General features: G+C 50.0%; 1 protein-coding gene across 2 annotated transcripts in view; it reads right to left on the bottom strand.

Moving 5' to 3' along the window:
- Nucleotides 1-12,149, bottom strand: part of C9H1orf141 (chromosome 9 C1orf141 homolog) — a 47,433-nt gene that overhangs the window by 23,845 nt on the left and 11,439 nt on the right. For both annotated transcript variants that reach the window (XM_063939137.1, XM_063939136.1), the window contains exons 5-6: nucleotides 11,286-11,356; nucleotides 10,202-10,343 (exon numbers count right to left, since the gene is read on the bottom strand). In XM_063939137.1, coding sequence (XP_063795207.1) covers nucleotides 10,202-10,343; nucleotides 11,286-11,356 — 213 coding nt within the window. The remainder of the gene's footprint in view (nucleotides 1-10,201; nucleotides 10,344-11,285; nucleotides 11,357-12,149) is intronic.

Raw genomic sequence — 12,149 nt, 5'->3', positions numbered from 1 at the left:
TATGACCCTCCTCCAAGCCTCAGTTAGGATACTGTGCCCGGACGAGCGTACACAATAAGTAAGGATTTTGAATCCCGGGTAAGACTCATACCAGCCACACCAATCACACCGTACAACTCGTGATCTGAATCCAGTTAACAGCATGATAACAGAGGAGCCTCTAGAAAAGATGGCTCACTACAGCAATAACCCGATTTTTGTAACAATAACTATGTACAAGTAATGCAGACAATCCGCACTTGGGATGGGCGCCCAGCATCCACTACGGACTATGAGAAATAGAATTATCGGTAAGTAAATTCTTATTTTCTCTAACGTCCTAGTGGATGCTGGGGACTCCGTAAGGACCATGGGGATTATACCAAAGCTCCCAAATGGGCGGGAGAGTGCGGATGACTCTGCAGCACCAAATGAGAGAACTCCAGGTCCTCCTCAGCCAGGGTATCAATTTTGTAGAATTTTACAAACGTATTTGCTCCTGACCAAGTAGCTGCTCTGCAAAGTTGTAAAGCCGAGACCCCTCGGGCAGCCGCCCAAGATGAGCCCACCTTCCTTGTGGAGTGGGCATTTACAGATTTTTGGCTGTGGCAGGCCTGCCACAGAATGTGCAAGCTGAATTGTACTACAAATCCAACGAGCAATAGTCTGCTTAGAAGCAGGAGCACCCAGCTTGTTGGGTGCACACAGGATAAACAGCGAGTCAGATTTCCTGACTCCAGCCGTCCTGGAAACATATATTTTCAGGGCACTGACAACGTCTAGCAACTTGGAGGCCTCCAAGTCCCTAGTAGCCGCAGTCACCACCAATAGGTTGGTTCAGGTGAGACGCTGAAACCACCTTGGGGAGAAACTGAGGACGAGTCCTCAATTCCGCCCTGTCCGAATGGAAAATCAGATAAGGGCTTTTTCAGGATAAAGCCGCCAATTCTGACACGCGCCTGGCCCAGGCCAGGGCCAACAGCATGACCACTTTCCATGTGAGATATTTTAACTCCACAGATTTAAGTGGTTCAAACCAATGTGACTTTTGGAACCCAAAACTACATTGAGATCCCAAAGTGCCACTGGAGGCACAAAAGGAGGCTGTATATGCAGTACCCCTTTTACAAACGTCTGAACTTCAGGGACTGAAGCTAGTTCTTTTTGGAAGAAAATTGACAGGGCCGAAATTTGAACCTTAATGTACCCCAATTTCAGGCCCATAGACACTCCTGTTTGCAGGAAATGTAGGAATCGACCCAGTTGAATTTCCTCCGTCGGGCCTTACTGGCCTCGCACCACGCAACATATTTTCGCCAATTGCGGTGATAATGTTTTTGCGGTTACATCCTTCCTGGCTTTGATCAGGATAGGGATGACTTCATCCGGAATGCCTTTTTTCCTTCAGGATCCGGCGTTCAACCGCCATGCCGTCAAACGCAGCCGCGGTAAGTCTTGGAACAGACAGGGTCCTTGCTGGAGCAGGTCCCTTCTTAGAGGTAGAGGACACGGATCCTCCGTGAGCATCTCTTGAAGTTCCGGTTACCAAGTCCTTCTTGGCCAATCCGGAACCACGAATATAGTGCTTACTCCTCTCCATCTTATCAATCTCAGTACCTTGGGTATGAGAGGCAGAGGAGGGAACACATACCCTGACTGGTACACCCACGGTGTTACCAGAGCGTCTACAGCTTATTGCCTGAGGGTCCCTGGACCTGGCGCAATACCTGTCGAGTTTTTAATCAAGTGGAAGACTTCTGGGTGAAGTCCCCACTCTCCCGGGTGGAGGTCGTGCTGAGGAAGTCTGCTTCCCAGTTGTCCACTCCCGGAATGAATACTGCTGACAGTGCTATCACATGATTTTCCGCCCAGCGAAGAATCCTTGCAGCTTCTGCCATTGCCCTCCTGCTTCTTGTGCCACCCTGTCTGTTTACGTGGGTGACTGCCGTGATGTTGTCCGACTGGATCAACACCGGCTGACCTTGAAGCAGAGGTCTTGCTAAGCTTAGAGCATTGTAAATGTCCCTTAGCTTCAGGATATTTATGTGAAGTGATGTCTCCAGGCTTGACCATAAGCCCTGGATATTCCTTCCCTGTGTGACTGCTCCCCAGCCTCGCAGGCTGGCATCCGTGGTCACCAGGACCCAGTCCTGAATGCCTAATCTGCGGCCCTCTAGAAGATGAGCACTCTGCAACCACCACAGGAGGGACACCCTTGTCCTTGGTGACAGGGTTATCCGCTGATGCATCTGAAGATGCGATCCGGACCATTTGTCCAGCAGGTCCCACTGGAAAGTTCTTGCGTGGAATCTGCCGAATGGGATTGCTTCGTAGGAAGCCACCATTTTACCCAGAACCCTTGTGCATTGATGCACTGAGACCTGGCTCGGTTTTAGGAGGTTCCTGACTAGCTCGGATAACTCCCTGGCTTTCTCCTCCGGGAGAAACACCTTTTTCTGGACTGTGTCCAGGATCATCCCTAGGAACAGAAGACACGTCGTCGGAACCAGGTGCGATTTTGGAATATTGAGAATCCAATCGTGCTGCCGCAACACTACCTGAGATAGTGCTACACCGACCTCCAACTGTTCCCTGGATCTTACCCTTATCAGGGAATTGTCCAAGGAAGGGATAACTAAAATTCACTTCCTTCGAAGGAATATCATCATTTCGGCCATTACCTTGGTAAAGACCCGGGGTGCCGTGTACCATCCATACGGCAGCGTCTGAACTGATAGTGACAGTTCTGTACCATAAACCTGAGGTACCCTTGGTGAGAAGGGTAAATTTTGACATGAAGGTAAGCATCCTTGATGTCCCGAGACATCATGTAGTCCCCTTCTTCCAGGTTCGCAATCACTGCTCTGAGTGACTCAATCTTGAATTTGAACCTCTGTACGTAAGTGTTCAAAGATTTTAGATTTAGAATCGGTCTCACCGAGCCGTCCGGCTTCGGTACCACAACAGTGTGGAATAATACCCCGTTCCCTGTTGCAGGAGGGGTATCTTGATTATCACCTGCTGGGAATACAGCTTGTGAATGGCTTCCAAAACTGTCTCCCTGTCAGAAGGAGACATCGGTAAAGCCGACTTTAGGAAACGGCGAGGGGGAGACGTCTCGAATTCTAATTTGTACCCCTGAGATATCACCTGAAGGATCCAGGGGTCTACTTGCGAGTGAGCCCACTGCGCGCTGAAATTCATTGAGACGGGCCCCCCACCGTGCCTGATTCTGCTTGTAAAGCCCCAGCGTATACTGAGGGCTTGGCAGAGGCGGGAGAGGGTTTCTGTTCCTGGGAACTGGCTGATTTCTGCAGCCTTTTTCCTCTCCCTCTGTCACGGGGCAGAAATGAGGAACCTTTTGCCCGCTTGTCCACGAAAAGACTGCGCCTGATAATACGGCGTCTTCTCATGTTGAGAGGCGACCTGGGGTACAAACGTGGAATTCCCAGCTGTTGCCGTGGCCACCAGGTCTGAAAGACCGACCCCAAATAACTCCTCCCTTAATAAAGCAATACTTCCAAATGCCGTTTGGAATACGCATCACCTGACCACTGACGTGTCCATAACCCTCTACTGGTAGAAATGGATAACGCGTTTAGACTTGATGCCAGTCGGCAAATATTCCGCTGTGCATCACGCGTATATAAAAATGCATCTTTTAAATGCTCTATAGGCAAAAATATACTGTCCCTATCTAGGGTATCAATATTTTCAGTCAGGGAATCCGACCACGCCAACCCAGCACTGCACATCCAGGCTGAGGCGATTGCTGGTCGCAGTATAACACCAGTATGTGTGTAAATACCTTTTAGGATACCCTCCTGCTTTCTATCAGCAGGATCCTTAAGGGCGGCCATCTCAGGCGAAGGTAGAGCCCTTACAAGCGTGTGAGCGCTTTATCCCCCCTAGGGGGTGTTTCCCAACGCACCCTAACCTCTGGCGGGAAAGGATATAATGCCAATAACATTTTAGAAATTATCCGTTGTTATCGGGGGAAACCCACGCATCATCACACACCTCATTTAATTTCTCAGATTCAGGAAAACTACAGGTAGTTTTTCCTCACCGAACATAATACCCCTTTTTTGGTGGTACTCGTATTATCAGAAATGTGTAAAACATTTTTCATTGCCTCAATCATGTAACGTGTGGCCCTACTGGAAGTCACATTCGTCTCTTCACCGTCGACACTGGAGTCAGTATCCGTGTCGGCGTCTATATCTGCCATCTGAGGTAACGGGCGCTTTAGAGCCCCTGACGGCCTATGAGACGTCTGGACAGGCACAAGCTGAGTAGCCGGCTGTCTCATGTCAACCACTGTCTTTTATACAGAGCTGATACTGTCACGTAATTCCTTCCAACAGTTCATCCACTCAGGTGTCGACCCCCTAGGGGGTGACATCACTATTACAGGCAATCTGCTCCGTCTCCACATCATTTTTCTCCTCATACATGTCGACACAAAAGCACCGACATACAGCACACACACAGGGAATGCTCTGATAGAGGACAGGACCCCACTAGCCCTTTGGGGAGACAGAGGGAGAGTTTGCCAGCACACACCAGAGCGCTATATATATATACAGGGATAACCTTATATAAGTGTTTTTCCCCTAATAGCTGCTGTATAGTTAATACTGCGCCTAATTAGTGCCCCCCTCTCTTTTTTTAACCCTTTCTGTAGTGTAGTGACTGCAGGGGAGAGACAGGGAGCTTCCCTCCAACGGAGCTGTGAGGGAAAATGGCGCCAGTGTGCTGAGGAGATAGGCTCCGCCCCTTTTTCGCGGACTTTTCTCCTGCTTTTTTATGGATTCTGGCAGGGGTTAAATGCATCCATATAGCCCAGGAGCTATATGTGATGCATTTTTTTGCCATCCAAGGTGTTTTTATTGCGTCTCAGGGCGCCCCCCCCCAGCGCCCTGCACCCTCAGTGACCGAAGTGTGAAGTGTGCTGAGAGCAATGGCGCACAGCTGCAGTGCTGTGCGCTACCTTGTTGAAGACAGGACGTCTTCTGCCGCCGATTTTCCGGACCTCTTCTGCCTTCTGGCTCTCTAAGGGGGCCGGCGGCGCGGCTCTGGGACCCATCCAAGCTGGGCCTGTGATCGTCCCTCTGGAGCTAATGTCCAGTAGCCTAAGAAGCCCAATCCACTCTGCACGCAGGTGAGTTCGCTTCTTCTCCCCTTAGTCCCTCGATGCAGTGAGCCTGTTGCCAGCAGGTCTCACTGAAAATAAAAAACCTAATCTAAAACTTTCACTAAGAAGCTCAGGAGAGCCCCTAGTGTGCACCCTTCTCGTTCGGGCACAGAGATCTAACTGAGGCTTGGAGGAGGGTCATAGGGGGAGGAGCCAGTGCACACCAGATAGTCCTAAAGCTTTCTTTAGATGTGCCCAGTCTCCTGCGGAGCCGCTGTTCCCCATGGTCCTTACGGAGTCCCCAGCATCCACTTAGGACGTTAGAGAAAATAATAAGGTGGAGTCAGAAGTAAGATGCAGTTATCACATGCCCAAGGCTACATGTAAATAATAAGGTGGAGCCAGAAGTAAGATGCAGTTATCACATGCCCAAGGCTACATGCAAATAATAAGGTGGAGCCAGAAGTAAGATGCAGTTATCACATGCCCAAGGCTACATGTAAATAATAAGGTGGAGCCAGAAGTAAGATGCAGTTATCACATGCCCAAGGCTTCATGTAAATAATAAGGTGGAGCCAGAAGTAAGATGCAGTTATCACATGCCCAAGGCTACATGTAAATAATAATAATAAGGTGGAGCCAGAAGTAAGATGCGGTTATCACATGCCCAAGGCTACATGTAAATAATAAGGTGGAGCCAGAAGTAAGATGCAGTTATCACATGCCCAAGGCTACATGTAAATAATAAGGTGGAGCCAGAAGTAAGATGCAGTTATCACATGCCCAAGGCTTCATGTAAATAATAAGGTGGAGCCAGAAGTAAGATGCAGTTATCACATGCCCAAGGCTACATGTAAATAATAAGGTGGAGCCAGAAGTAAGATGCAGGTATCACATGCCCAAGGCTACATGCAAATAATAAGGTGGAGCCAGAAGTAAAATACAGTTATCACATGCCCAAGGCTACATGTAAATAATAAGGTGGAGCCAGAAGATGCAGTTATCACATGCCCAAGGCTACATGTAAATAATAAGGTGGAGCCAGAAGTAAGATGCAGTTATCACATGCCCAAGGCTACATGTAAATAATAAGGTGGAGCCAGAAGTAAGATGCAGTTATCACATGCCCAAGGCTACATGTAAATAATAAGGTTGAGCCAGAAGTAAGATGCAGTTATCACATGCCCAAGGCTACATGTAAATAATAAGGTGGAGCCAGAAGTAAGATGCAGTTATCACATGCCCAAGGCTACATGCAAATAATAAGGTGGAGTCAGAAGAAAGATGCAGTTATCACATGCCCAAGGCTACATGTAAATAATAAGGTGGAGCCAGAAGTAAGATGTGGTTATCACATGCCCAAGGCTACATGCAAATAATAAGGTGGAGCCAGAAGTAAGATGTGGTTATCACATGCCCAAGGCTACATGCAAATAATAAGGTGGAGTCAGAAGAAAGATGCAGTTATCACATGCCCAAGGCTACATGCAAATAATAAGGTGGAGCCAGAAGTAAGATGCAGTTATCACATGCCCAAGGCTACATGGAAATAATAATAAGGTGGAGTCAGAAGTAAGATGCAGTTATCACATGCCCAAGGCTACATGTAAATAATAAGGTGGTGTCAGAAGTAAGATGCAGGTATCACATGCCCAAGGCTACATGCAGTGGCCATGGGGGGGGGGGGAATCGATGCGGCGCTGCATGTGGGTGATGTCACAGGCAGCCGCTCCGATGAAAAAGCTTGTTTTATATACACCCACTGTAAGTCTTCTACATCTATATGTAACCCTATAACTTTTATCCCCATGTCACAAAGGAATAACGTAAATAAAATATTTTATTAATTGACAGAGTATGTTATAACTACAGGCGTGGACCTGCGTCTCACCTTAGCACATGAATGACTAGGCTGCTATATATGTCAGTTCTATAGGAAATATTCCAAGGAGAGAATAGGATCCAGGAAAGCGTGTCCTATTTCATAGCGCAGACTGACGAGGTCCGTTACCGAGATCGGACGACGTTTAGAGGTCACTAAGCCTGATGTCAGGGAAAAGAGATCATCGAGTAAACCTGTTAAAAATTGAGCACCCATGCGGGCACCTGACGGTATTGGGGTGCCTGCCTATGACGCCCACGCCGGCCCCCGCACACACGCGCCACAATTGAGCATAAAATATATTTTTATTATAGTATTGGTAAAATTTGTCTAAAATATTAGTACATTTATATACAGTAGGTCAGAAGTTCTCAAACGTGATCCTCAAGGCACTCCAATGGACCAGATTTTAAGTATATCCATGCTTGGCCACAGGTGACCTAATCAGTACCTCAGTCAATTTGATGTACTCATCTGTGCTAAGCCATGGATATACTTAAAACCTGGACCGCTGGGGTGCCTGGAGGTCCACGTGTGAGAACCTCTGCAATATGTTATCAACTTTTCTTAATTTAAAACCTTGTTGGAATCCTCTGGTCACTCGGCCTCCGGGGTGCATGTAAGGGTGTTTCTTAAGGATGTATGCATTGCTTTCGGAAAAGTCAAGATGCCCGAAACACATCTAGCCAAGCTACAACTCCAGTGGATCACATGTTGGACGAAACACATCCGTTGAAACAATGGTTCCAGATCACATAGACTCGGATCTCCATTTGTGATCAACAGTCCTCACTTTGAGTGAGTGCTACATTTCTCTATCAATAAAACCTTGATTTCGCTGATGGGTGGTCGTCCTCTCCTCCCCCCCTTACATTCACCTGTGTACAGCCAGAGGATTGCCTTGCTGGGAGTGGAGATCTGGCCGACAAATGCTGACCAGACTGTGCAAACACCGAAAGCAACAGGGATCCCTTGTTTTACAGCACATTACAACCATTATATGAAAACCTTATGGGGCCCCGCTCCCAGAGGGCCACACAACTGCCCGTGATAGAAACAGGGTATGAGATACCAAACATTGAAAAGACTGGAGAAATGGACCAGAAGAGAAGTTGCCCATGGCAACCAATTAGCTGCTACCAATCATTTTATAGAATGTTCTTGATAAATGCTACCTCGAAGTAGGTATGGGCAACTTGTCCATTAGTCCATTGTTCCACTCTTCTCACTGTTTGATACATCTCTCCCGTAGACCTAGAATACTTTCCAACATTTCTTACTTTGCTACCAGGGCGCCCACAGACAAAGCGGGTACACATGGGGCGGGGGCAGGATCACAGAGCCATGGGGGTCATTCCGAGTTGATCGTAGCTGTGCTAAATTTAGCACAGCTACGATCTTCTTCCCCGACATGCGGGGGGACGCCCAGCACAGAGCTATCCCACCCCGCATGTCAGTCCGGCCCCCCCCTCCTCCCTCCCCCCGCAGAAGTGCAAAGGCATCACACAGCGGCGATGCCTTTGCACTTCAAGAGTAGCTCCCGGCCAGTGCAGCTTTAGCGTGCTGGGCGGGAGCTACTCATCGCTCCCCGGCCCGCAGCGGCTGCGCGTGACGGCACGCAGCTGCTGCGGCCCGTTGGCAGGACCAAACCCACGACACGGCGGCCAAACGCCGCCGTTCCGCCCCCTCCCGCCCAGCGATCGCCTCTGCCTGTCAATCAGGCAGAGGAGATCGTATCCCTGCTACGGCCTTCGGCCGTCTGGCATGCGCCAGCGCACTACGGCGCATGCGCAGTAGGGACCCGTTCGCTCTGCTGCGTTAAAATGCAGCGAGCAAACGGGTCAGAATGACCCCCATGCCCATTATTTACAGATGGGGTGGGGAACCTTTTTTCTACCGAGGGCCATTTGGATATTTATAAAATCCTTCAAAAGCCATACAAGTCTGCCCCCGCGCGCGCCCCCAAAAATGGGTGTGGCCAGTTAAAATGGGACGTGATACACATATGCCCCCAATAGTGCAGTGCCAGGTATACAAATGCCCCTCACAGTGCCAGGCATACAGATGCCCCCACAGTGCCAGGCATACAAATGCCCCTCACAGTGCCAGGCATACAAATGCCCCCACAGTGCCAGGTATACAAATGCCCCTCACAGTGCCAGGTATACAGATGCCCCTCACAGTGCCAGGTATACAGATGCCCCCACAGTGCCAGGTATACAAATGCCCCCACAGTGCCAGGTATACAAATGCCCCCACAGTGCCAGGTATACAAATGCCCCTCACAGTGCCAGGTATACAGATGCCCCCACAGTGCCAGGTATACAGATGCCCCTCACAGTGCCAGGTATACAGATGTCCCCACAGTGCCAGGTATACAGATGCCCCCACAGTGCCAGGTATACAAATGCCCCTCACAGTGCCAGGTATACAGATGCCCCCACAGTGCCAGGTATACAGATGCCCCCACAGTGCCAGGTATACAGATGTCCCCACAGTGCCAGGTATACAGATGTCCCCACAGTGCCAGGTATACAAATGCCCCTCACAGTGCCAGGTATACAGATGCCCCCACAGTGCCAGGTATACAGATGACCCCCACAGTGCCAGGTATACAGGTGCCCCCCATCTACCCGTCCCGCTTACCGCTCCTTTACACGGAGGAGAGTGCGGCTATGTTGGGCGGCAGTGTGTAAGACTTGAAACCAGCCGCCGGTTCGAGAGCCAATCAGAGCTCGCGGACCGGCAGCCGCGGCTCCTGATTGGCTGCCGGTCCGCGAGCTCTGATTGGTTCACGAACCGGCGGCTGGTTTCAAGCCCTACACGCCGCCGCCCGACAATAGCCGCGCTCTCCTCCGTGTGGTGACAGCTGAGACACGCTGCCGCCAGACTGTGCGGCGGCGTGTCTCACTGAGAGGAGCGGGTGGGCCGGACCAAACGGCTTCGCGGGCCTTATACGGCCCGCGGGCCGGAGGTTCCCCACCCCTGATTTACAGTAACACCAACAGATGGGTCAAGGGTCACATATTACTTAAGCAGAACCATCAAAGCCCAATTTAGCTTGGTTAAACCCTCAATCCACAACAGACAGAATTGGTGTTAGTCACTTACTGGTATTAGTCATTAGACATTGTTAGTATTAGTCAATAATCAGTATTAAGCATTAGTCAGTATTCGTATTAATTAATGAATTGGAAACTGACCGGTGCCCATGGAATGGTCCAGCTGATCTATAGGAGATAGTAGTGAGCTCCGGCTATGGCTGCATGGCGTGCGCAGTACGCTACAGAGGGGCCCGGTACGTTCCTCCTGACATAGGGTATCAAGGCCTGGGATACATTCCACCTACACAAATAATACACCAATGTCAGTAAAAGGTATTGAGCGAGGTTAAAATGGTTTAATAAAAAATGTTGGTTTCCACCTTCAATATTTACAAAACAGAGGTTTCCGTATCTGGCTTCCTCAGCAACGGGGCTCAATCCTGTATGAAGCGCACCGGAATTGCACCGCCGCGCCCAGATGACCAGCCCAGCTTACACCCAGGTTTGCGCTGACTCTCCACGCCTCCGCAGACATGAAGGCCTGACAAGCATGCGGTGCAATAGCGCAAGGGTCATATCACTCCTACCTACCGCAGCAGGGAACGGCTCTACGCTCTACACCCCTGCGTGCATAGGGAGACACTGGGGCTGATAGTGCAGTGGGTGTACACGCCCACATGGCACTGGCCACACCCACACAGCACTGGTCACACCCATACAGCTCTGGCTACACCCACACAGCACCGGTCACAGCTCCTCCCCTTCTCAGTATAGGCTGTTGAGCATTTTCAGCCCCATGTGGCCCCCAATCCGGCCCTGATTTTGCGCGATTGTGAATAAATGTGAATATCCGCCTGTATTCAGTGTTGGGTGTGTCTATGCAGCCGCTTGTGACAGCAGCCATCATCGCTATGGGCCTTGTACCTGGTCCATCTGAAATCAGCTGGATCACTGCGTGGGCTCACGTCTGAATAGCCCGCAATTCCATCTACACACCCAGAGGCGTCACAGGGTCTGGTGACACGTGGGCAGAGCCGGCATGCACAGATCCCGGACTCAGGCCCTTATGTCTGCATTGGTTGGTGGGGCAGGGCAGGTCCTCTGGAAAAGGTGTGCCATAAAGGTTCCAGTATGTGGTGCGCAGCAGGGTACGGGCAGCGGCAGACAATGGTCAGGTACAGTGCAGTGTCCTTGTGTTGCAGATCTTACACAGAGACCGAGGAACGCTGCCCGGGAACCTCACCTCGCTCCTCCACGGCCTCCTCTGCCGCGCAGACTCACACCTCGGCTTCACGCCTTCCGTAGGTTCTCTCTCTGCGGCAGGGACACAGCAAATCATTGTGTCAGACACACAATACACACTGTATGGCCAATGTTATACACCAAGCTCATCACCAAATAAGCTGTATGTAAGTGTGTATATGTGTGTGTATATGTGTGTGTTTGCATGTATGTTTATGTGGGACAGTGAATATGTATGTATGTATGTATGTATGTATGTGTACATTATATGTGTGTGCACAGCCTGGTTAAGGGTTCTGGATGCAATAGGCTAATACAAGGGTAGCGCACCCCATGTAATACTGCTAAACACAGAGCACAGAGCGTATGCGCGCTCAGGAAATCACCATTCGTGCTGCACATGTAACGAAGGTTATATACCTGACATGTTTGATCTTGGCAGCTAGTGATCTGATGGTGTGTGTGGAGTGTAAGTGAGACTTTGGCTTCTAGGGAATGTGCGGAACACTCTGTATACAGTACAATGGCCAGATGGTGCTGTTAAACAATGTATATAGGGGGTCATTCTGAGTTGATCGCTAGCTGCATTTGTTCGCAGCGATCAGGCTAAAAAACGGCAGTTCTGCGCATGCGTATGCGACGCAATGCTCACGCGCAACGTACGGGCACAACGAACTATGCAGTTTCACACAGGGTCTAGCGAAGCATTTCAGTCACACTGGTGGCCGCAGAGTGATTGACATGAAGGGTGCGTTTCTGGGGGGGCAACTGACCGTTTTCAGGGAGTGTTCGGAAAAACGCAGGCGTGTCAGGGAAAACGCAGGCATGGCTGGACGAACGCTGGGCGGGTGTGTGACATCAAATC

Source organism: Pseudophryne corroboree, chromosome 9, assembly GCF_028390025.1.
Source record: "Pseudophryne corroboree isolate aPseCor3 chromosome 9, aPseCor3.hap2, whole genome shotgun sequence".
NCBI classification, from domain to species: Eukaryota; Metazoa; Chordata; class Amphibia; order Anura; family Myobatrachidae; genus Pseudophryne; species Pseudophryne corroboree.
The sequence above is the reverse complement of the archived record's forward strand: the minus strand, read 5'-3'. Positions and strand labels throughout refer to the sequence as shown.